Below are 20,481 nucleotides of genomic sequence, written 5' to 3'. Positions count from 1 at the left end.
CTGTTCAGTCTGTTGTGTCTGGTTTGTCTGCACAATCACTGCATGTGCGTCTCTATGTGTCTATGTATCATTGCCATCCCATCCCCGCACCCGATAACTAGCTCCTCCTTCAGGGTTCTGGTCACATCGTAGCCTTCAGTAGCCCCTCCGCCTGTCCGCAACCTGCGACGTGTTCGCCGCCATCTGTGCGGCCATGTGGCCCCTCGAGCTTCTCGAAATGCAGCCCCAAGCCTTCAAGGGCCCCCTCCACTAGGCCTTTGTCTCTTTCTTGTCAAATAGATCAGCGCAACGCGGAATCTCGGCGGAATACACCCTGCTTGCATTCCGCCCGAGCGTGCGTAACAGCCCTGTGGACTTGTCTCCAAACGCTGCGACGTGGCGTGCGGAGAAGGATATATAAAGTAGAGTAACCATCGCGGTCCGCGAGCCATTCGCATGTGCTGGTTGCTTCATCTCGACTTTCTGTTCAACACACTCAATCACCCCCACGCGCGTGTGTTTCTGAAATCTTTCGTCCCTCAATTGAGTTCGCATTGACTTTGCGCGAAACCGTAGCCATGGGTCTCTACAGCAAGCTGGCGGATGATGTTACAGAGGTGGACGTGATCATTGCTGGAGGTACGCATCACGACTCCTACTCCCCGATGAACCTCAATCATGGGTTGACTCTTCGTTTCCAGGTGGGACAGCAGCTTGCGTCCTCGCTGGTCGTCTCGCGGCCGCCGATCCTCAGTTATCCATTCTCGTCATTGAAGGCGGCACCAACAATCGCGATGTCCCCAATGTCGTCCACCCGGCCTTCTTCCTCGACCACCTTGCCCCGACGAGCAAGACCGCAATCTTCTACCAGGGCAACGTATCCGACAAGCTGGCAGGCCGCGGTCCCATTGTCCCGGCTGGAGGAATCCTCGGTGGCGGTTCCTCGATTAACTTTATGCTGTATGTTACCGAATCTCTGTCTCTCCCCTCCCCTCCATGCCCCCTCCTCCGTCTTCATCTCTCTCGGATCTCTAGCCCCCTCAAGTTCGTAGCCTCAACCCTGCATCCGATGAGACTTCCCCAGCTTCGCCTGCTTCATCCCCCCATATCCGCTCCCGCACGATCCATTCTGCCTGGACCGTTTCATCCCGTACCCCGGATGCGGGGGCGGCAGTTAGCACCGGGATGGAATGAAAAAGTTGGGGTAGCTCCATTCTAGCTCGGAACACATGAGCCCTTCTGACTCTCTCACGACGATCGATCTCCCCTCCACCAGTCAAGCTAACGAGTCATGCTATTTCCAGCTACACCCGTGCCCAAAAGTCTGACTTTGATTCATGGGCGACGCCCGGCTGGTCTTCGGCGGATCTTTGGCCTTACCTGAAGCGCTTCGAGACGTACCACGGCAACGGAGACCCGGCGCACCACGGCTCTTCTGGCCCGGTGCATGTGTCGTCTGGAGGCTTCCGTGTTGAGAGTGCAGAGGATGATATCCTGGCCGCCGCAAAGCAGACTGGCTACCCTGAGATCCGCGACTTGCAGAACCTAGAGGCCAACAACGGCTATGAAAGGTGGATGAGATACGTCTCCCCCGATGGCAGACGACAGGATGCCGCACACACTTTCCTACACCCACTTCTCGAGGATGGAAAACACCCGAACCTTCACGTCTTGGTGGAGTCAAAGGTGATCCGCGTCCTCTTTGACGACCACAAGCGCGCCGTCGGCGTCGAGTACACTCCCAACTCAGACTACCAGGCCGTTTTGAACACCACACAACAGCCTGTCCGGAGCGTCAAGGCAAAGAAGATGGTCGTCGTGTCATGCGGCGCCTGCGGAACCCCCGGCGTTCTCGAGCGCTCTGGCCTCGGTAGTAAGAAGATCCTGGACAAGGTCGGTGTCCCCGTTGTAGCGGACCTGCCCGGCGTGGGAAGCAACTATCAAGACCACAACCTGGTTCTGATGCCGTACAAGACCGCGTTGAAGCCGGAGGAGACGTTGGATAACATCTTTAGCGGGCGCATAAGCCATGAGGATGCGATTGCCAAGAAGGACAAGATGCTTGGATGGAACGGAGTAGACGTTGTCAGCAAGATCCGGCCCACCGAGGAAGAGGTGAAAAAGCTCGGCCCCGAATTCGAAAAGGCATGGGAGAAGGACTTCAAGAACGACCCCAACAGACCTGTCATGCTTACTGGTTTCCTTCACGGGTATGTACAACATGCCACACATTCTCTGTTATTCCTAGTATAACGAAACTGACATGTACAGGTTCCTGGGTGACCACGCCGCCATCCCGCAAGGCCAATACACAACAGTCGCAAACTACACGGCGTACCCCTACTCCCGCGGCAGCATCCACATCACCGGCCCCGCCCTAACAGACCCTCTCGACTTCGAAACTGGCTTCTTCAGCGACCCCGATGACCTGGACCTCAAGAAGCAGATCTGGGCCTACAAGCACTCTCGCGAGGTCGCCCGCCGCACAGCACTCTACCGCGGCGAAGTCGCCGGCGGACACCCTGCCTTTGCCGCGGACTCCAAGGCCGCGCTTGTCGAGTCGGTCTCGGCGGACGCGTATAAGAATGTCAAGCCGATTGAGTACTCCAAGGAGGACGACAAGGCGATTGAGCAGTTCTTGAGGGAGAACATTAACACGACGTGGCATTCGCTTGGAACAACCAAGATGGCGCCGCGGGATGATGGGGGTGTTGTTGATTCTTCATTGAGTGTATACGGTGTTGAGGGCCTGAAGGTGGTTGATTTGAGTATCGTGCCTGAGAATGTTGGTGCCAATACGAATAATACGGCATTCGTCGTTGGTGAGAAGGCGGCGGATATTATTGCAAAGGATTTGGGCATTATCATCGCGCCAAAGTTGTAGGATGATGACAGGATGAGAGATGGACTATCTAGCAGACTGCATATCAGCGAGATGTAATGAGCGCGAAGCAATTGAAGACTAGCCCGTTCTAAGGACAATCCCTTCTCGGCCCTATTGTTGTTCCTGATGTCTATTGCAATGGGTAACGGCAGATTTCACTCTGGAATCTTGACTAGGAGAGTTGCCACACAGCACGGCAGATCCAAGGAACTGGAGAAGTACGTCTCGTTCTAGGTGATGTAATTTGCGTATATCCAAATCTTTCCGGAACGTTTATTTCATTACTAATATCGTGACCGCACAACATGCAGTCTTAGAGGAGTGTGGGTATCAAGCTCTTCAGCGAGCACAGTTCTGGGATGAGATGGCAGGTCTTCAAGCAGACTCGTGGTGGGACTCGTGAAGCCCCTTCTTCTCAGCGTGGATAGCGCTGTCCTCCAAGTCCTCAGTCAGGCCGACATCCCGTCTGGCCTGCTCGAGGAGAACGCTGTCCTCGGCACCCGCATTGCTGCCAAAGACGCGGTCCATCTCCTCGAGGGTGGCGCCCTTGGTCTCGGGCAGGGCGAAGTGCACCCAGATGATGCTGGCGCCGAGGAAAACGGCGAAGAAGATGTAGGTTCCCCACTTCCAGCTCTCGAGCATGGATGGGACGTAGAAGGCGACGGCAAAGTTGTTGAGCTAGTAGCTTCGTGTTAGCCTGATGTCAATGTCTAAAAAGAGGAGGGTTAGGGTACATACCCAGTTGCTTGACGCGCCGATGGAAGCACCCTTGGCGCGAATAGAGAGGGGGAAGATCTCGGAAACAAGGGTCCATGAGACGGGACCCCATGAAGCTCCGAAACCAGCGACTAAGGTGTAAAGTTAGCAAACCGAGTTCTGAAGAGATCTCGACTAGAGACGGAAAGTCTCGACGTACTGTAAATCCAGATGAAGGCGACGGCAACCCATCCCTCAACGGGGTGGCCAGGCCAGTCGTGGCTGAACTTGGCGACAATGATACCGGGGATGACCATGGAGATCAACATGACGATGGAGCCAACAATCAGGATGGGCTTTCTGCCGACCTTGTCGATGATTGCCATGGCGGGGAGAGTGCTGATGAAGAAGACGACACCGGTAACACCAGTGGCCAAGAGAGCAGTCGTGCCGCCGGTGAGACCGAGGCTCTGGAAGACGTTGCTGGCGTAGTAAATAATGGCGTCGATACCGGACCACCTAAAGACACAATAATTAGTTCCGTTGCGGAGACCGAAGAAGTTCATGGTAGACTCACTGTTGCCAGAACATGACCAACCAAGCATACGCAACACGCTTAAAGTGGTCCCAGGAGCGGAGGATACGCCAGTACTGCGCAACCTCACGCATCCAAACGCTCGTCTTCTCCTTCTCGGCCAATTGAGGGAACGCCTTCTGGAATGAGCGCTGCTCGAAGAGAGCCTCGGCCTTGATCTCCTTGAACTCAACCTGGACGAGCTCGCTGTCCTCGGGAAGCTTGCGGAGATACGCGATGGTCTTGACGGCCTCCTCGTCGCGGCCCTGCTTCACGAGCCAGCGGGGAGAGAAGGGCAGCCACCAGATGCCGAGAGCGAGGAGGGCGGCGGGGACACCCTGGATGTAGGAGGGGAGTCTCCAGGCAAGGTCGGATTGGCCTTCGCCGATGCCGCCGATATAATTGCTGCCGTATCCGATCCAGAAGGAAAGCATGATTCCGAGAATGGTGGCAAATTGGTAGAAGGAGACGATGAAGCCTCTCATTTCGGGGGCGGCGAGCTCGGCGTTGTACAGGGGACTAAGAGTTGATCAGCATTGTGTCCTCGGTGCGAGTTCTTAGACAGATGGCAGGCTTACCCGACACCACTAAAGGTTCCGACACCAAGACCGGTGAAGAAACGGCCGGCGTAGAGAAGCTCGGGCTTGTGGTAGCTTGCACCGGTGTAGAGATAACTTCCCAGGACGACCCAGAGACAGGCGGAGAACATGGTGTACTTGCGGGAGAAGACCTCGCCAAAGACACCGGCGCTGACGGAACCCAGGATACCGCCGAGTTGGAGGATGGATGTCAGCCATCCCGTCGCGCTGGACGAGTTGACGACGGAGGGGAAGTTATCCTTGAAGCGCGTCATGACGAGGGATTGTCCGAGGACACCTAGGAGGACGGTAAGGTTAGCGACGGAACGGCCATCACCGAGGTCGAAAGGTACAAGACATACCCTGCTGGTATCCATACTCGAAACCTCCAAAGGATGCAAAGAGGGCAATGACGAGGATCTTGGGGTTGTTTGCCAGTGACTTCCATCTGTTCTGGTAGGCAAGCTGCGTGCGCGCCTCGGCGGCAGTGGCTGCTTGGACGGCCATGACTGCAAATGGCGATTGACGAGCAAAAGAATTGATCCCGTAACGCAAGACAACCGAGTGACAATCACGGGAAGCAGGAGCCGGGAAATAATAAGACGATCACCTCACCCAACAGGCCGGGCCATCGTCTGTACTTATTCTTGGGAGCACCGACGCTAAGGACTGCCTTCCTGGGGGGCGGTCGACCAGGGAGACGTCCTTTGGCAATGGGGCAACTTTTGCCAGATGGGGACAGGATGTGTCAAGTTTTTGATGCGACTCTGTGTAGACCGTCCCGCAGAGTCGAACGAGATGGGTCCCATGGGCTAGGTTCTTGGGTCGTCCGTCGTGTCAATGTTATTGCTAGCTCCTTGGGTCCATCGCTGACATGTTTAAACCCAGTGAGGCCTCGTCTGGCATGTTCCAGATGTGTTGCTTCTTCGACTGCGTGTACATGTGAGATTCTCAGTTGCTGGAAATCCGGGGTATGTCAGATACATCAGCGTGGTGGGATCTGAGTACTGATCGACATGGTGCTTATGGTTCCCAGATCCGGACATCGGCTCCAAATACGCGTTTTGCTACCGCTTGCTCTTTGCCCGATGATCACCTCCCCCGGGTTTGGCATCCGTCGGCATTCGCCCAAAGGTTTCCGGAATCGAAGCATCTCCAACGCTCCAACACCTTCAGAAATCCTCTGGCTGCTCAAGCAGCTGGCGGGCCAAGCAGCGGAGTCCTCCGTCTTGTTTCCACTTTGAACCCCCTGGTTCAGAACCATGGAGTTCATACCCCGCCCACCCGCACACAGAGAAGTCTGGCACATCACACGATTTGGTCCACCCCCGCAGCGGGTTCACAGTCGTAAAAAAAAATACACAGTAAAAAAGAATTACGGCAAAAGAAAAGGCCAAGGCGTGTAACGTCGGGGAAAAGTCCCGGGGCTAACGCCAGAAGCGGAAGTTGGCCGAGTTGGCCTGGGATTCTGGGTGGATTCAAAGCAGAAATCTTTACCACTTCCCCACCGCCGGCAGCAGAGTGCTCAGAGGGCAGAAGTGTTCGTGACTAAGGTGTTTTTCCCGTGGGGAACGTTTTGACTTCTCTGGGGATCCCGCTGGCCCAGACTCGACTGAGGATTGTGAGGGGAAAATCCCCCATCTTGTCAGCAATAGCACCGAGAAGAGGCCGTTGAGGCGACGACAACAACCGATCGACTTGCAGATATACCGGCCACAATGACAGAACTTTGATTGTCTTTGAAGTTTCAAATGGACCGCCCACATGGCCGCCACGTTAATTTGATGGTTCCCGGAAGAGAAAACATCCCTCATACCGGAACTCATACCGGGATATTCGTCGAAGCCCCAAAGTAAAGTCAAATTGAGCCGCACCCTTGGCAGCGATGCCGGGACCGCGCTATTACTCAACTCGCCCACTCCTCGACGCTTCCAGACTTTGCCTTTATGGTTATTGAGCCCGGGCTCTTGTACGTCAGGAGTCATGCCATCCCCGGCGCCATGCTGCTGCTTGACTAAGAAGTCCCACAGCAACGTTACCTAGCAGGCTAGTTCGCGTGTGCTCGACCTCGTTGCCCGCGGGGTTGGTTTCTGACTGGTCCCTGTAATCAAAAAGCAGAATTTTCTGCAGGCGACCCTTTGCAGGTCAATTCGCTTCTGCAATGCGCTCGTCCAGTTGGGTTTTCGTGTCGGCAGGGCCCGGCCGAGAGGCTCGAGATTTTGATGTCTTTGACCGATGAGGTTTGCGTCATTGAATCGCGAAAAGTGAAAGCTCGGTGTTCTCTCCGTCGATGCTTGGGTGGTCGGCTTTTGTTGCCGGCGCTAATTATGTGAGATCCATAGTTGTGATACTGGGCAAATGTCTGTTCATGATCCCACGATGGCATCAAAATTTGCCCTTGCCAACAACTCGTCACCGCTTCACATCGGCATCGATGCATCGCGGTTCGCGCATGAGATCCCGGTATTACGGGTGGGGAGCACGATTGGACCCATTTCTCACCTGCGGGCGAAGTCGGAAGAGCAAAAATGAGCGCCCCACGATATCGGTTTCCGAGTCTTTTGGGACATGCTCGAGAGCAATAGCGGAGTTGATGGCTTGTTCCCTGACTCGAGGCATCTTGTTCTCGGCAATCTCTTGCGGAAAGTGTAGATGGAACCGATGGCGCCGCCAAGCGTTGCAACCTGCCAGGTGTATTCCCTCAGCATTCGCGCCATCGGGGGGACTTGAGACTGTTTCACTTTGCAAAATCACACTCCGGCTAGTTGTTCGTTTATAGATCATCATAACACAACCTCAGGTGATGGAGGACTTCGCGCCTTGTGTACTGTTCACCCTGTAAGGCCAGCACAAGTTGGGGAGAGCTCTACTAGAGGACAAGGTGATCTGCATAGAGAGTTGCAGACTCGATCAGAATCTTCATGCACCGGGGGTCCAATGTTGATCTAAGAGGCTGCGGCTGCGGCTGCGGCTTTGGTACGTTCATCGTAATGACCATCAATAAGTGTGAAAGTCGTTCAACATCGTGACATCCGAACGACCTGGGGAAACAAGATCTCGACATTGTGTAGTGTCTGTGTATTCTCACTCAAGAGCACTAGACCTAATGTTCATGCAAATATCGTTCAGAACTGACGGGACCAGAATCGAGACATGCAGTAGGGGACTATCCTTTCCTTAATCTCAACGTCACTCTGGGAAGCGATCATCGGCGATGTTTGATCCCGCGGTTACGACAAAGCGGACGTGTAGATTGGAAGCCATCCGAAGTGCGTTTGGCACGTGGATGGACCGCGCTGCTGGGTCACTAGCCTAAGGATGAGTATTTGTGACTCCTAGGACCCATCGACGGCAGTTGAGATGAAAATGGTTCGGGACATTGCTCATGCAAGGTAACCTCCAAAGGCGGGTAGTCCCGCGGGGACGGCCACACAAGACTTGGCTCTAGACACAACATGCAGCATAGACATGCATGAATAGAGAGCCCATGCGGAAGGGAGTGCGAGGCGTGTACCCCCGGCAATATTCCCTCCTGAGGCTGGAGAGACGTCCGGAGAGGCCGGGGTACATTCTGGGGTTCTGGGGTTCTGTGGGGTTTGGTTTAATTGATTAGTTGACAATATCATAGCATTACGGCCGACCGATGATGGCGTTTGGCGAACATGAGTATTCCACGAAAGAGTCTTTCTGGTAGCTTTATTTCTGGTCGGGTTTTGGGTGCCATAGCCAGTGATTTTAGACGCCGTGGTTCACCCCGCAAACTTGGTCTGCTATTTTCACAACTTGAGATGTCGAAAGGCAGTCGCAACTAGCTGTATTACTTGAGTTTCATGACGCTTGGTTAATGTTCTTCCGTGACAAGCGAATTCAGGCAGCGCGAAAGTAAACGCAGTGAGAGGAAGAATTCATAATAGGCGAAATGATATTCTTGACGATGGCAAAGTTGTCATCACCGAGATGTTACTGACTGGAAATCCTATCTCTAGGCTCGGCTCTTAGGCCTGGCTACTTCAGTGCAATCAACTACAAAGTCAAGATTTGTGATTCGATACAATCTGAGTATCGGGAATATCAAAGAATCTCTACCTAGTCCAGGTAGTCAAAATCATGCAGATGGTGCCTCTTACCGCATTTTGTTGGTATCAGACCAACTCACAGTAGGCCGACATCTTGGGCCATGACATATCGATCGTCTATGCAGACTACAGTGAGTTTTCTTGTACCTGAATCATCAATCGACTTTGAGAAATGCTTGAACTTTGATGATGGCGCGTACAAGATCCATTTTGAAGAGTCTGGAATCAAGGACTGAAACGGCCGCGACAATTCTCGACGGGGGCGAACCGAGGGGCGGCACGTGCCGTGGCACCTGCCATGTCTATTTTCGGGAGAGTTTGTCGGATGATTGAGTTTGGACAGGAAATTTGCTTTATTCAATCTCAATCCTGTGAGAAAAATAGCACTGCTTGGCCAAATGTGATGAACAAACGGTGATATCGGTGAGATTTGTGAGATGAGAGATGAGGTATGAGAATGGAAGAGAATGAGTGAACAGAAGCTGGATGTGATGAGATAAGCATACTGCCCGGGCTGATAGGACTGATAAGGATAGGTGAATGCATTTATCAGAAACCAGGGGCTTACGTCATTTCGCTCGATATTTCTGTATCGGGGATGTGCCCCGCGCTAACCTGGAAGGAAAGAACCGTGCACGCAGCCCCTGCCCCACCATGGCGGGGAGCTGCTGCCGTTTTGTCACAGAAACTCGGGCGGGCGACGTTTTGGCACCCAAAAAAGATGAGACACGTCGTCGCAAACAAATTTCTCGAGATACTCTGATAATCTCGCTGCTTTCCTCTCTTTGGCCTTCTGAATTGCATCTTGTTTTCGGTCAACCTCTGCTCGACTCTTTAGATACCCATCCTTCATTCAGATCCAAGATGCCTGGTATGGTTCCCCGCCATTGGCGTCTCCAGCCCTCACCACAAACCTCGCACCAAGCTAATCACCACGCAATTGACAGCTCCCTACTCGACCGGCGACAAGACCTCCTTTGGCTGGGTCACTGCTCGCGAGCGTTGGCCCGTCATCATTGTACGCCTGTGGCATCCTTCTTGACAATTCGCGTCTTGCTGACAGCTACCCTATAGACCCAAGCCATCGACGACCTCTACCGATCCGTCACCCAGACCAAGGACGCCGAGAAGGAAGCCGAGGGCAAGAAGATTATCGAGGAGATTGCCAAGGTCAAATACGAGGTTCAGCACGACCGGGCATTGACGTATGGCTCTTCATGGACACCTCCAATGCCATTGTTGCTGACCATACTATACCAGACCGATCGAGGACGATGGATACCCCGACGTCAGCATCTACAACGAGGAGCTCAAGAAGCTCGGCTCTCCCACATGGCTGAACGTGCCGTGGCTCTACACCGAGTGCTACCTCTTCAGGTAAGTGCAAGATCACACACCCTGGAATGAATGCAGGCTGACAGCAACAGACGCATCAGCACGCACTTTGCCCGGTCCACCCACTGGAAGAACTACGACGTCTTTGCCCGCCAAAAGATGAGCACATTCAGATCCTCCCGCCCCGCTGTGGTCGAGCTGGCATCAAAGTACAAGGAGCTTGTCGAGCAGCTCCACAAGAACAAGGGCGCCGCCCAGGACGAGGCCGCCGAGAAGCTGCTCTTCACCGAAATGTGCGAAATCTGCCTCTGGGGTAACGCCACCGACCTGTCCCTCCTAACGAGCTTGACCTACGAAGACATCCAGAAGCTGCAGGGCTCCGAGGCACGCAAGGCGTCCGAAAAGAACATTGTCGTCAACGATCTCCCCGCCGTCTACGAGCTCCTGAAGAAGGCCAAGGCCGAGGGCAAGGCTGAGCGCCGCGTCGACATTGTGCTCGACAACGCCGGGTTCGAGCTCTATGTCGACCTCATCCTCGCCGGATACCTTTTGTCCGCCGGCCTGGCCACCAACGTCGTCCTGCACCCCAAGTCCATCCCGTGGTTCGTGTCCGACGTGCTCCCCGGCGACTTTGCCCAGCTCCTCAGCGCCATTGCGAGCCCCAAGCGCTTCTACGAGACGCCCTCCGAAGAGGAGGAGCTTCAAGGCAAGACACCCGAGCCCCTTTCGGCTGCGGACTCGGAGAGCCTCGCATTCCTCTTCCAGGAGTGGAGCCAGTTCCACGCCGAGGGACAGCTCATCCTCCGTCCCAACCGCTACTGGACGCACCCCGGCCCCTTTTGGCAATTGCCCGAGGAGGCCAAGGAGCTGTACGAGGACCTCAAGGCCAGCGAGGTTGTAATTTTCAAGGGCGATCTCAACTACCGCAAGTTGACTGGTGATGTGAGTACCACGTTCCACTTAACAAAAGTGGCTACGATGCTAATGACAACTAGGCCGACTGGGATGCTGCCACACCCTTCACGGAAGCCCTCAAGAACCTCGGCCCCGGATCCGGCCTCAACATTCTGGCTCTCCGCACCTGCAAGGCCGACGTCGTCGTCGGCCTCCAGCCTGGCGAGGACGAGAAGCTGCTCGCCACCGAGGGCGGCGGCGGCGACTCTGGCTCGAGGAAGTGGGCTTGGAGCGGCAAGTGGGCCGTGGTGTCTTTCTCAGGTGGTAAATAAACCGTTTGCTTGGTTATTACTTGTGTTCTCTTTCTTCTTTTGCGTATTTACCTCACTACCGCTATAGAGCCATGACCGATAGACTTTTGAGAGAAACCCCCCAGACGCGAATAGAAAGGCTGGCCTTTTTGCCTAGCCTAGTCTAATCTACCTTCTTTGACCATTCAGTCTTGACCATTCAATTCTTCGACCATTTCCAACAGCTTTGACTGCCTCCCACCGACTCCCATGGTACTTGTGTCTTCCCTTTTAAGGCTTACTCTACCTCTTCTGTCAGGCCGCCGGATCCAACCTCCCGCTCCGGAGTCGTAGACCGGAACCTTGGGAGGTTTGGGCTGTGGCGCTGTCGATTTGGGTTGTCGCGGTCTCAATGGCGCGTCCGGGACTATACAGACGGAGCAACCCTTGCAGTGGAACTTTGGCGGTTTTATGTTCTCGGGGTCTTTAGCGGGCTCAGCCTGTTGGGTTGGCTCAGTCAGTTGAGTCGGCGTAGTCAGTTGAGTTGACTGAGTCTGGACGGTTGACAGAGTCTCGACAGTTGACTGAGACGGAGCAGACAACGGGGACTGAAGAGTTGACTGAGTTTGTTGGTCTGGCTCTCGTCCCATAGCTCGAAGCTCCGCCAGTTTCATCTCCTCGGGATTTCTGTGCGGAATATTCACCAAGGACGACTCCCCTATCAAACAAAGTTAGCCCTCGTCTCCATATTCCCTCCAAGAAATACTCACAAGGAACACATCCATCGCAGAAATCATGTTCACAGCCTTGACCCTCGCACGTCATGGAGTTCTCGTTGTCCATATCGCACACATGGCAGATCCATCGCCTGTCCCATTGCTCGTACTTGCACGCGATGGCAGAACAGACATTCTGGGCTGTCTTTTCGACAAGGGTAGGGTTTGCGCACTTTGTTGGGGTGATTCCGAACGGGCAGCCGTCAAAGGCGCGTTCGCAGACTGGCGTGAAGTCGCTCGTGTGACCGCACGCGTAGTGACATGTTGTCTTGATGCACATGTTGGCGATAGGTAGTGTGGTATAAGTGGGATGCTGTTGATGCGTTGTTGCTAATGGTTAACTCAGTTGGGAGCAATGAACATGAAGAGCGAAAAGATATGGCAGCGAGTTGGGTAACGGAGATGACTCGATGCTCTTGACGAGGGGGAAAGTTTGGTCCACGGACGGTCTGCGAGAACCTCTGTCGACATGGAACGGCAGGAAATCTTGGAAGACATGGTGGCTTCCGTGACACGACCTGGAGGGATGGCAATCGACCTTGGTGTTTCCTGCTTGTCTCGAACAACCTGTTGGGTCTCAACTTCCTCTCGCCTTCACCGACGGTCTGTGGGAAAGCATCACGGGCCTCGTCGAGCTCACCGAGCCTTCCGCAACAACCTTGCCTCAGGAGAACCTCTGGATACTGACAGTAGTGAAAGGTATGTATGAATTATAACCCACTACCTCATAATAAGCAAACAATGACAAAGGAAACGTTTCATCCGGAAGGGCAGTCCTCCCAACAACGCCTGTCCAGGTAATAATTCAACAATCTCTCCAAGTATTAGGTATTCGTCTCTCACTTCCCGGTCTACGCCCTTCGTCCCTCCATGACCCCATGAAATCAAACACAGAGGCCAGCACAGTCGGCACCCCCCTGAAGCGGGTGGCAGTCATCCCTTGGATCATCCACGCACCACTTGCCTGCGGGGCACTTGATGGCCGCGATGCCGCCGCACATGATGGGCACGACGCAGATACCCGGCTGATCGCACGCCAAGCCGCAACCCTTGCGGAAGGGGTCGTCGATGCACTCGAAGCTCGCGGGGCACGGGTTGGGCGTGGGTTGGAGGCCGCCGCACTGTTGGTAGATGTTTGTCTTTACGGGGGCGAGGGAGATTGTGCGGGTTCCGCCGGGGCGGGATGTTGTTGTCGTTGAGAGGGTTGCTGCGCCAGCGGCGGAGGAGGAGGAGGAGTTTGATGACGGCGGAGATGGCGGCGAGGAAGACAGGAGAGATCCTGCGGAGGATGCTGGTGGTAAGGGGACTGCTGGGGCGGCGGAGGAGGAGGATGGTTGTGGGACGAGAGTTGTTGGTTGGGATCCTGGTTGTGTGAGGAAGGGTGTTACGGCTGGTGCGTCTGCGGCGGCGAGGACTGTTGTGCCGAGGATGGCGAGGAGGGTGTTGATGCGCATCGTGAGGCTTTTTAGGAGGCTCTTGATGAGGGTTTGAGTGGTATTCCTCGTGATATCGTGGACGAGAGTTGCGAGTATGGGCGTCTGCTGTCTACAGTCTACGCGTGTACGGTGATGGGCTGAGAACTTAGGAGAACCAAGGGTGAGCAGCCAGAAAGAAAGGGACCTCTAAATTCGCAGAGCGGCGGACCGTTGGTTGTTGATGTATGAAATTGACATGGCTGTCGTCTGGAATGCGGTCAGATGGGTTGTCTTGGTGCCTCATCTATCCCGAATTCCAGTCCGCGGTGGGACAACCACCACCGCCACGACAACCTGCCACTTTTGGGGTACGGGGACACCAGCAAGTGGGAATACGGGGTAGAGTTGTCTCCACGAACATTCCTCCGCAAGGATGGGCTGAGCCTTTGGGGACTGGCTGGACTGGTGCGAGTTAGCCTCGTGTCTCGGTTGCGCCAGTGCCCCGAAGGGAGGATTAGCATGACACTTCCAGTTTGGGTGGCATCACAACATTGACTGGGACAGATATGGGTTAGGAGAGTGACGCCGGATATAAATTCCGCGTTAGTTGGTTGTCTTTCGCACGTATCGAACTGTGATAGATGTAGGATGCCGTGCGACGAGGTTTCTTGCGAAGATCGCTCCTCTTGCAATGGTGACGGGGGTTGCTTTCAATGGAGGCTCACTCTTTACGAGAGGAATCGCGCTACCAAGAATTATTCAGCTGGACGAATGTATCAAAGCCTCAGTACAGTTCGTTGCGAAAGTTTGTCGATCTGTGCATCGTCGGATAGCATCGTAGTGGTGGCTGGCGGGGAGGCGGCGGCGTCTTCGGAGGGGTCGTGAATGTCCTTGGCGAGTCGAACGGCTAGCTGTGCGTGTGCTGTGTAAGATGTGATGAGTCTCTCACGGCCTGAAATTCGAAGGATTAGGATAAACCAATATTTGAAAGGCTGGGACTAGTTGAGCTTGGCTCGTGTCATCTTTAATTCGTGAATTCCAGCCGATGGTCGGCCTGCCTCCATCCACCGACCGGCCCCGCTTTCCCGTGTCGGGTCCGCCCATCTCCTGCCGATCCGCGCCGACAGGAATGCCGCCCTGAGAAGAGAACACGGCTCATTTGTGAAGATTGATACTGAACTAGATGTATTTGGGGAAAATAGGAGACCCTTGGCCTTTTTGCTTTTCTACAACTGTTAAAACGACCCATATGAGGAGAGGACTTGAACCCTGACGACGTCGGCTACCATGTCCCCGTCTCGCCGGTGGGATGTGTCCGGTCTCCTGCTGACTCGGGCCGGGAGGTTCACGCCGCCCAGGCTTGAGACTCTGCGATATCTCGGGGATACTTACTCGAATATTCCTAGATTTTGGTCCATAGGCGGCGATTTTGTTTCTCCTGCTTTTCAGCCACTGTCATAATCACCTAGGCAATTGAGGACAAGGTCTGGCGACGGAGGCTACCGCGACGCCGTGCCGGACCCGTCTGAGCCCCTGCGTACCCGACAGAGAAACATCCCACGACAAAGCCCAACTGCTATCCTCAAAGAAATGATTTCGATGTTGCATTATTTTGGACAACTGGCAATGTCTACCCTTTTCTTTCTGCTTTCCAATCATGTAGATGGGAACATAAAGTCCTACGACACGGAGGACTCGGGTCGGCCCCCACCCCCGCGACTCACTTCCGCGACGGCCGAATCGCATGAAACGGACGCACCTATTCGTACGTTCTCTGCCCTAGGGTAAGCAACACCTTAGCAGGATCCTACGCAGTCCCCGACGTGAGCTCCGAGACGGAGATGCAGTCACCTCCCGGACCTCTATTACCGGGCTGCGAATACCTCCGCCCTTTGGATTCATCACTGATTCGGGGTACCGTAGAGTGCAATCGCGATGCTCTCACTGTGACGAAGGGTAGAAAGGCCCGATCCATATCCGCAGGGCGGCGTCATGCATGCCTCGGCGTACGGCGAGAGACCTCTGATGATGTGGGTTATCACTCACCACCGTCTAAAGTCATCTGCTCTTAACACGTACTCTAGAGTTGGATCACAGTTGGCGGCCCAAGATGGAAGGAGGTTATGGAAAGGTGCTAGCTTTGCCGCTTGATCCGAAGACGTGTGTTGGTTGTTGGTTGTTGGCTGATGGGAAACGACCGACTTTTCGTATTCGGCCCATCTTCCGACTCTGCCGTATAACGACGCGCCGTTCCTTATGTAAGGTTGTCAGCATGGGGCCTGACTATAGTCAAGAATATCACGCATTCTCTGATATCGTCCACGTCCCGACACCCAAAACCTCACGAGTCACCCTATACAAACCAAGCATGCTCTGCGCACACCTCATAAGCATGCTCCTCAGTCCCTTCCGACCATGCGAGGGCATCCCAACCTTTCAAGAAGAATACCGCGGCACCTACGCCCCGAACTTCATCGAAGCCTGGCACGGCCCGCAGATCGTGGCACCGGATACCCCCTACGTCGCAGCGGCGGGCAAAAACAGCTTGTACTTCATCGACAGCCGGTTCGATTCCGACGTCGCAGAGCACATAAAAACGCAGATCGAGAGGGCGACTGTGGTGGTGGGGCCGGAGGAGGTCATCGCTATCGACGAGATTGAAGCGACGGCGGAAGTGAGAAACAGCGTGACGGGGGAGACGGTGTTTGTGTTTGATTCGGCGTATGCGAGGGTGCTTTTTGCGAGGGGGATTAATAGGCGGAATCCGAAGATTCAGCTGCCTGAGCTTGAGCTTGCTGGGGATTGGTTGGTGACTTATGAGAGTGGTCTGGCGGCGAAGAGGGAGGATCGGCAGACTGGAGGGGAGAGAAATAGCGACTCGTGGTCTCATAATTCATGACATTTAAATTCGCTCTACTTGCTGATGATGTGGGAAAGGGTTCATTAAGGGTGGACATTACGTGTGGACGCTGCACAGGGTTACTTGACCATCACTCCTAGAGTATCAAAGGGGACTAAGTTGTCCGGCGCTCGTAGAACTGCAATAGCTTGAGACTTCGAAATCCATGTTGTCAACGTACTTGGAGACCCATTCATGTTCTAAGAACAGGTTAATTGGACCCCCAAGGAACTTTGGCCGTAGTCCTTCTTGGCGGGAGGTTTGAGTTGGACCTTTTGTGCAGCTGAAGTCGGAGGATTGATCTTTTGTCTAGCTCGCAGTGGTAGAGTGGATAGCAACTAGATATTAAAGGTCGGCCGCCAAGAACGCCTATATGCCGCATAGTTAGGCTGCAAAATCGTGACCCCTGAAAGACTCTGCTGATTGGATGTCCTGGACATGGAATACCGGGCTCCGAGTTGAAAGTACCGGGGTGGTGATCTTATCTGATGATCAGTTGTGATGCGTGGCTATCGCGAGGCTGAAGGGGTGGGTCGGGAATATTATGAGATCGAATACAGCAGAGATTTGCAGTACTATGGGATGACTGTGTCTCTTACGCCAAGAGGCGTCCAATTCAGGAGCAATATTGAGCGGGCCAAGAGATATACGTAATCCTTTAACTTGGAAGTGAGGGATATTCCCTAGACCTTGCTCTCGTGGACTGATTGTGATGTGACTGCTCTTTTGCCAGGCTTCGGATAATCAATGTGAAGGGTCGATGGATAGAGCGAGTATAAATATGAGGTTCAATTCCACTAAACTCTGTCATTATATCAACACCAGACTCAACAGATTCATCTCCCTTTTCACAACCGAGAAATCTCAAAGTATCAAGTCACCACCAAAAATGCTCTTCACCAAGTCTCTCCTCTTCGTTACGGCCATGGTGGCCCCCACGGTTCTCGCTGCCTGCACCGGCGCACCGTTCCAGGGAACCTGCAACAACTGTGTTGTCGAGTGCCACGATAGTGAGTCCATCTCAGGGAAAGACTTGAGATGTGCATGTTTCTGACGAAGTTTAGCATACAACGGACCCGGCAGACAGGAGTCTCTTCAGCGGGCCAGCTGCCAATTTGCGTGCCTCGCGTTCTGCGACGACTGCGACTAAGTACGGGTGGCGATGTCTGGAAGCCTCTAGGAATCTTATGGCTATCATGAGCGAAAAGCTGTATCAAAGTCGACTTTCATAGACGGTGCCAGAAGCAACAGAATAGGATGTGCCCTTGATGTGGTGCTAGATTCATCGCAGAGGTCAGGATAGGGAACCTAGTTCAAGTGGGTAGTTATACAGTCAAGCTGCATCTGCATCTAGTATATCTTCCCAGACGACATGATGTATCTCTATGCTGTGTTGATTCCCTTGATATGGTGTAAATACCTAGTGGTGCCATGTTAACTTGCAAGAGGTGAGGCTACGTCAACCCTTGAGCCAGACTTTCGGGACTTGGAAGACATATTCAGCTATACAAACTCAAGATTCCGAGAAAAGCTGCCACTTGTAGTCCAAACCTTGCTAGTATACACGATCAAAGGGAAGTTATATACAGAGATGAACTTATACAGGGTGAGCTTATTTACGCACGTAGTGCACAAAATTAAGTAAAAACTACACAAAGGAGCTTCTAGCAGAGCTCAAAAAAACAAAAACAAAAAAACAGGCTCTTTCCAGTGCTGTTCAACTGTGATGTAGGAAGTCAACCAGTCCATGTCTGCTTGGTGCTGACCGTATTGTAACAAACTCCCGTCCTGTGCTGCGAAATCTTAGGTATGCCCAAGTTATATGTGTGCTCTTCGGCGGTGAGTCAACGCCTCGGCCCTCAACAATATTGGTGGACCCCAATTTGTTCTCGTGGGACTGATGCCCAAAGTGGATGGTTCATTCCGCCATGCCTACATTTGCCATTTCACATTCGATGCCCGCATTGTGACGGCACAACTACTGCATCTCCCGAGTCAACAAACACCCACCAACTACATGTCATGTACCCTGACGGCCTGACGGCACCAGTTCCCACAAAGCGGCACAAAGTGGCTTGTTACAAAGTTTTGTGTCTTCGCGACGGCGAACTCTGTGCTGTCGATGACAGGTGCGAGCAACGGTGCTACACACTGGACATGGATATATAGGTAGTGATACCCCAAGGCAGCCTTCACTCCGAATCTCCTTCCCTACATCTCATCGCAAGTCGTGAGCAACCCACCTGACCAAAAGCCTTGCGCCATCACTGGGCCATCACAACCTATCTCAGTGCAACAGGCTCACCACTATCCGTCTCTCCCGTCTTCCATTGCAACCACACAGTTGACGTCTGCCTTGTCATTCGCCACATCCCCATTTCTGCTTGCAATGGTTCACTTTTTCGACTTTCCGCGGGAGGTCCGCAACTTCGTATACGATCATTACGTTACCATCAAGGGCGGCTATATTCTCGACTTTGCCAGTGACACAAACCGAGGCGCCGGAAACGAGCCCCTTGATCTGGCCTTTATTCATACTTGTAAAAAGGCGGCGAGTGATCTCGACGGCCTGCCTCTGGCTCTGAATGCGCTCACCTTTTCAACCGTCTACTTGGAAGAGCATCGCAGCACCGCCGGTCGTTTCAATCTGATGGTTGAGGAACAGCTTAAAAAGGCAGCGAGGCCGTAATTTGGATGCCATCTGCCTCAACAACGAGATCGGTTCAGATGAGGTTTCGGCGGAGCTACTGGAAGCCCATCCGAAATTCGCCCCATACATGACCCTTCTCAGAAACAGACCAGCAGTCCGCTATCCAGGAGACGGGGCTGATATCAATGTAGGCCCGGATGGTTGCTGCGGCGAAACCCCCTCTGTCTTTCGCAGTTTCCTCCACTCTCCTTTGCAGATAATCCTGTCCCACAGACAACAGCTCGACACAAAGCAGTCGCGCGATCTTAGGAACTACTAAGCGGACTTCAAGTTCTCTATCGGCCTCGAGGGTTTGGTCAATCTCGACCTAACCCATGGGCAGTTTCAAGCCGAGAGTGGTTGGAAGCTGCCATATCTAATTCGGACCGCTGGTTCAAGTCAGGTATCAATAGTCGCTGGAGCTTTGATCGTCCAGGGTACCAAATCAGTAAAATCAAACATCGCTACTCGGCTGCCGCTGTCGCCATTCGTTTCCTCGAGTCGTTGTCGCATGGTGCCAGAATGGAAATTCGGCGGATAGTGTTGAACGAAGATTGGAAGGCTGTTGGCTACGCAGAGTGCCATGGCGTGGGCTTAATCCCATACTGTCTGGAAAACCCACTGCTTTTCGTGGACCGTCGCGTTGATATTTGGCGGACAGTCTTCCAGACAACTACCATATTTGAGTTCAAAGACCCCGTCATGCCCCCAAAGGATGACGATCCTCTGCCTGCACACCAAATATCCTACCGTGCCGCTGTCTGGATCGCGGAAGCGGTGGAGTTAGCGTACGCGGGTATGCCCCGCGGCTGCTTGAGAGTCCGATGCAGTTAGACCGGTACGGAGTAGATGAGAAGTAATTCTAGTTGCGCTTAGCCCATAGTGAGAAACATTCCATCTAGTGTCCCATATTACGTCCACGAAAATGGGAAGTTGGCGCACTTCCAGGTGATTCCTAACATATCACACGGCATGATGCAGGGACCTATATCTGACAGGGAAACACCTTCGCCTCACAGCCTTCAAGTCACTACCGCCGGGATGGACAGGTCCGTATGGGACCCAAAAGGCTTTTTATTCCGAGAGACTAAGGAACCTGGCTACAGCCTCCCATAATTCTCCTCGTATCACCACTAGCTGGGTGACTCTTTGGCTCGAACCAGTCCGATGGTTCACCAGACTACATGTACGTTAGACGTTGTATGGTTCATGAGGTACCTTGCGCGCTCCGTGATTGGGAGAAATCTACAATAAGGGACATGCGGTCACAAAGCGGAAGAAATGAATTGCTTTGCTACTGAAGTTCAGCCGCCAAAGCTTTGCCTGGTATCTGTGTGATGTTGTCCCTATCCCAACGCCTGTGACTCCGTCGCACTGCCCACAAAGCTTCAAGATG

At 53.6% G+C, this 20,481-nt stretch overlaps 9 protein-coding genes across 9 annotated transcripts; 6 read left to right on the top strand and 3 right to left on the bottom strand.

Moving 5' to 3' along the window:
* Positions 1–557: 557 nt before the first annotated feature.
* BDZ83DRAFT_719390 (GMC oxidoreductase) lies at positions 558–2,863 on the top strand (the record flags this gene model as incomplete). Its single annotated transcript, XM_060512168.1, has 4 exons — positions 558–618; positions 681–939; positions 1,284–2,189; positions 2,251–2,863. 4 exons carry the CDS (start codon positions 558–560, stop codon positions 2,861–2,863), a joined length of 1,839 nt encoding a protein of 612 aa, XP_060365212.1.
* Positions 2,864–3,238: 375 nt separating this feature from the next.
* BDZ83DRAFT_651543 (quinate permease) lies at positions 3,239–5,218 on the bottom strand (the record flags this gene model as incomplete). The annotated part of the gene is made up of 6 exons (XM_060510456.1): positions 3,239–3,541; positions 3,602–3,711; positions 3,780–4,078; positions 4,137–4,652; positions 4,712–5,009; positions 5,074–5,218. The coding sequence occupies 6 exons, from the start codon at positions 5,216–5,218 to the stop codon at positions 3,239–3,241; spliced, it is 1,671 nt and encodes a 556-aa protein (XP_060365211.1).
* A 507-nt stretch (positions 5,219–5,725) lies between these two features.
* BDZ83DRAFT_620592 (uncharacterized protein) lies at positions 5,726–6,166 on the top strand (the record flags this gene model as incomplete). The annotated part of the gene is made up of 1 exon (XM_060508204.1): positions 5,726–6,166. A coding segment is annotated over one exon (230 nt), but the record flags the coding sequence as incomplete, so codon positions are not given.
* Positions 6,167–9,651: 3,485 nt separating this feature from the next.
* On the top strand, positions 9,652–11,348 carry BDZ83DRAFT_751955 (uncharacterized protein; the record flags this gene model as incomplete). Its single annotated transcript, XM_060514126.1, has 6 exons — positions 9,652–9,658; positions 9,735–9,805; positions 9,862–9,992; positions 10,048–10,164; positions 10,215–11,064; positions 11,118–11,348. 6 exons carry the CDS (start codon positions 9,652–9,654, stop codon positions 11,346–11,348), a joined length of 1,407 nt encoding a protein of 468 aa, XP_060365209.1.
* Positions 11,349–11,463: 115 nt separating this feature from the next.
* BDZ83DRAFT_313791 (uncharacterized protein) lies at positions 11,464–12,456 on the bottom strand. Its single transcript, XM_060502321.1, has 2 exons — positions 12,077–12,456; positions 11,464–12,024 (listed from the first exon to the last, which is right to left on the bottom strand). The coding sequence occupies exons 1-2, from the start codon at positions 12,360–12,362 to the stop codon at positions 11,513–11,515; spliced, it is 798 nt and encodes a 265-aa protein (XP_060365208.1). The 5' UTR covers positions 12,363–12,456; the 3' UTR covers positions 11,464–11,512.
* A 422-nt stretch (positions 12,457–12,878) lies between these two features.
* BDZ83DRAFT_313789 (uncharacterized protein) lies at positions 12,879–13,657 on the bottom strand. Its single transcript, XM_060502320.1, has one exon. The coding sequence runs from the start codon at positions 13,534–13,536 to the stop codon at positions 12,967–12,969; it is 570 nt and encodes a 189-aa protein (XP_060365207.1). The 5' UTR covers positions 13,537–13,657; the 3' UTR covers positions 12,879–12,966.
* A 2,208-nt stretch (positions 13,658–15,865) lies between these two features.
* Positions 15,866–16,396, top strand: BDZ83DRAFT_577068 (uncharacterized protein; the record flags this gene model as incomplete). Its single annotated transcript, XM_060504981.1, has 1 exon — positions 15,866–16,396. The coding sequence occupies one exon, from the start codon at positions 15,866–15,868 to the stop codon at positions 16,394–16,396; it is 531 nt and encodes a 176-aa protein (XP_060365206.1).
* An 889-nt stretch (positions 16,397–17,285) lies between these two features.
* On the top strand, positions 17,286–17,546 carry BDZ83DRAFT_751951 (uncharacterized protein; the record flags this gene model as incomplete). Its single annotated transcript, XM_060514125.1, has 2 exons — positions 17,286–17,406; positions 17,461–17,546. The coding sequence occupies 2 exons, from the start codon at positions 17,286–17,288 to the stop codon at positions 17,544–17,546; spliced, it is 207 nt and encodes a 68-aa protein (XP_060365205.1).
* Positions 17,547–18,785: 1,239 nt separating this feature from the next.
* BDZ83DRAFT_730579 (uncharacterized protein) lies at positions 18,786–20,364 on the top strand (the record flags this gene model as incomplete). The annotated part of the gene is made up of 2 exons (XM_060512848.1): positions 18,786–19,049; positions 19,356–20,364. 2 exons carry the CDS (start codon positions 18,786–18,788, stop codon positions 19,917–19,919), a joined length of 828 nt encoding a protein of 275 aa, XP_060365204.1. The 3' UTR covers positions 19,920–20,364.
* Between the last annotated feature and the right edge of the window lie 117 nt (positions 20,365–20,481).

This window comes from Colletotrichum acutatum (genome assembly GCF_030867785.1).
Source record: "Colletotrichum acutatum strain CBS 112980 chromosome Unknown BDZ83scaffold_44, whole genome shotgun sequence".
In the NCBI taxonomy this organism is placed as follows: Eukaryota; Fungi; Ascomycota; class Sordariomycetes; order Glomerellales; family Glomerellaceae; genus Colletotrichum; species Colletotrichum acutatum.
This window is presented reverse-complemented; position numbering and strand designations above follow the sequence as displayed.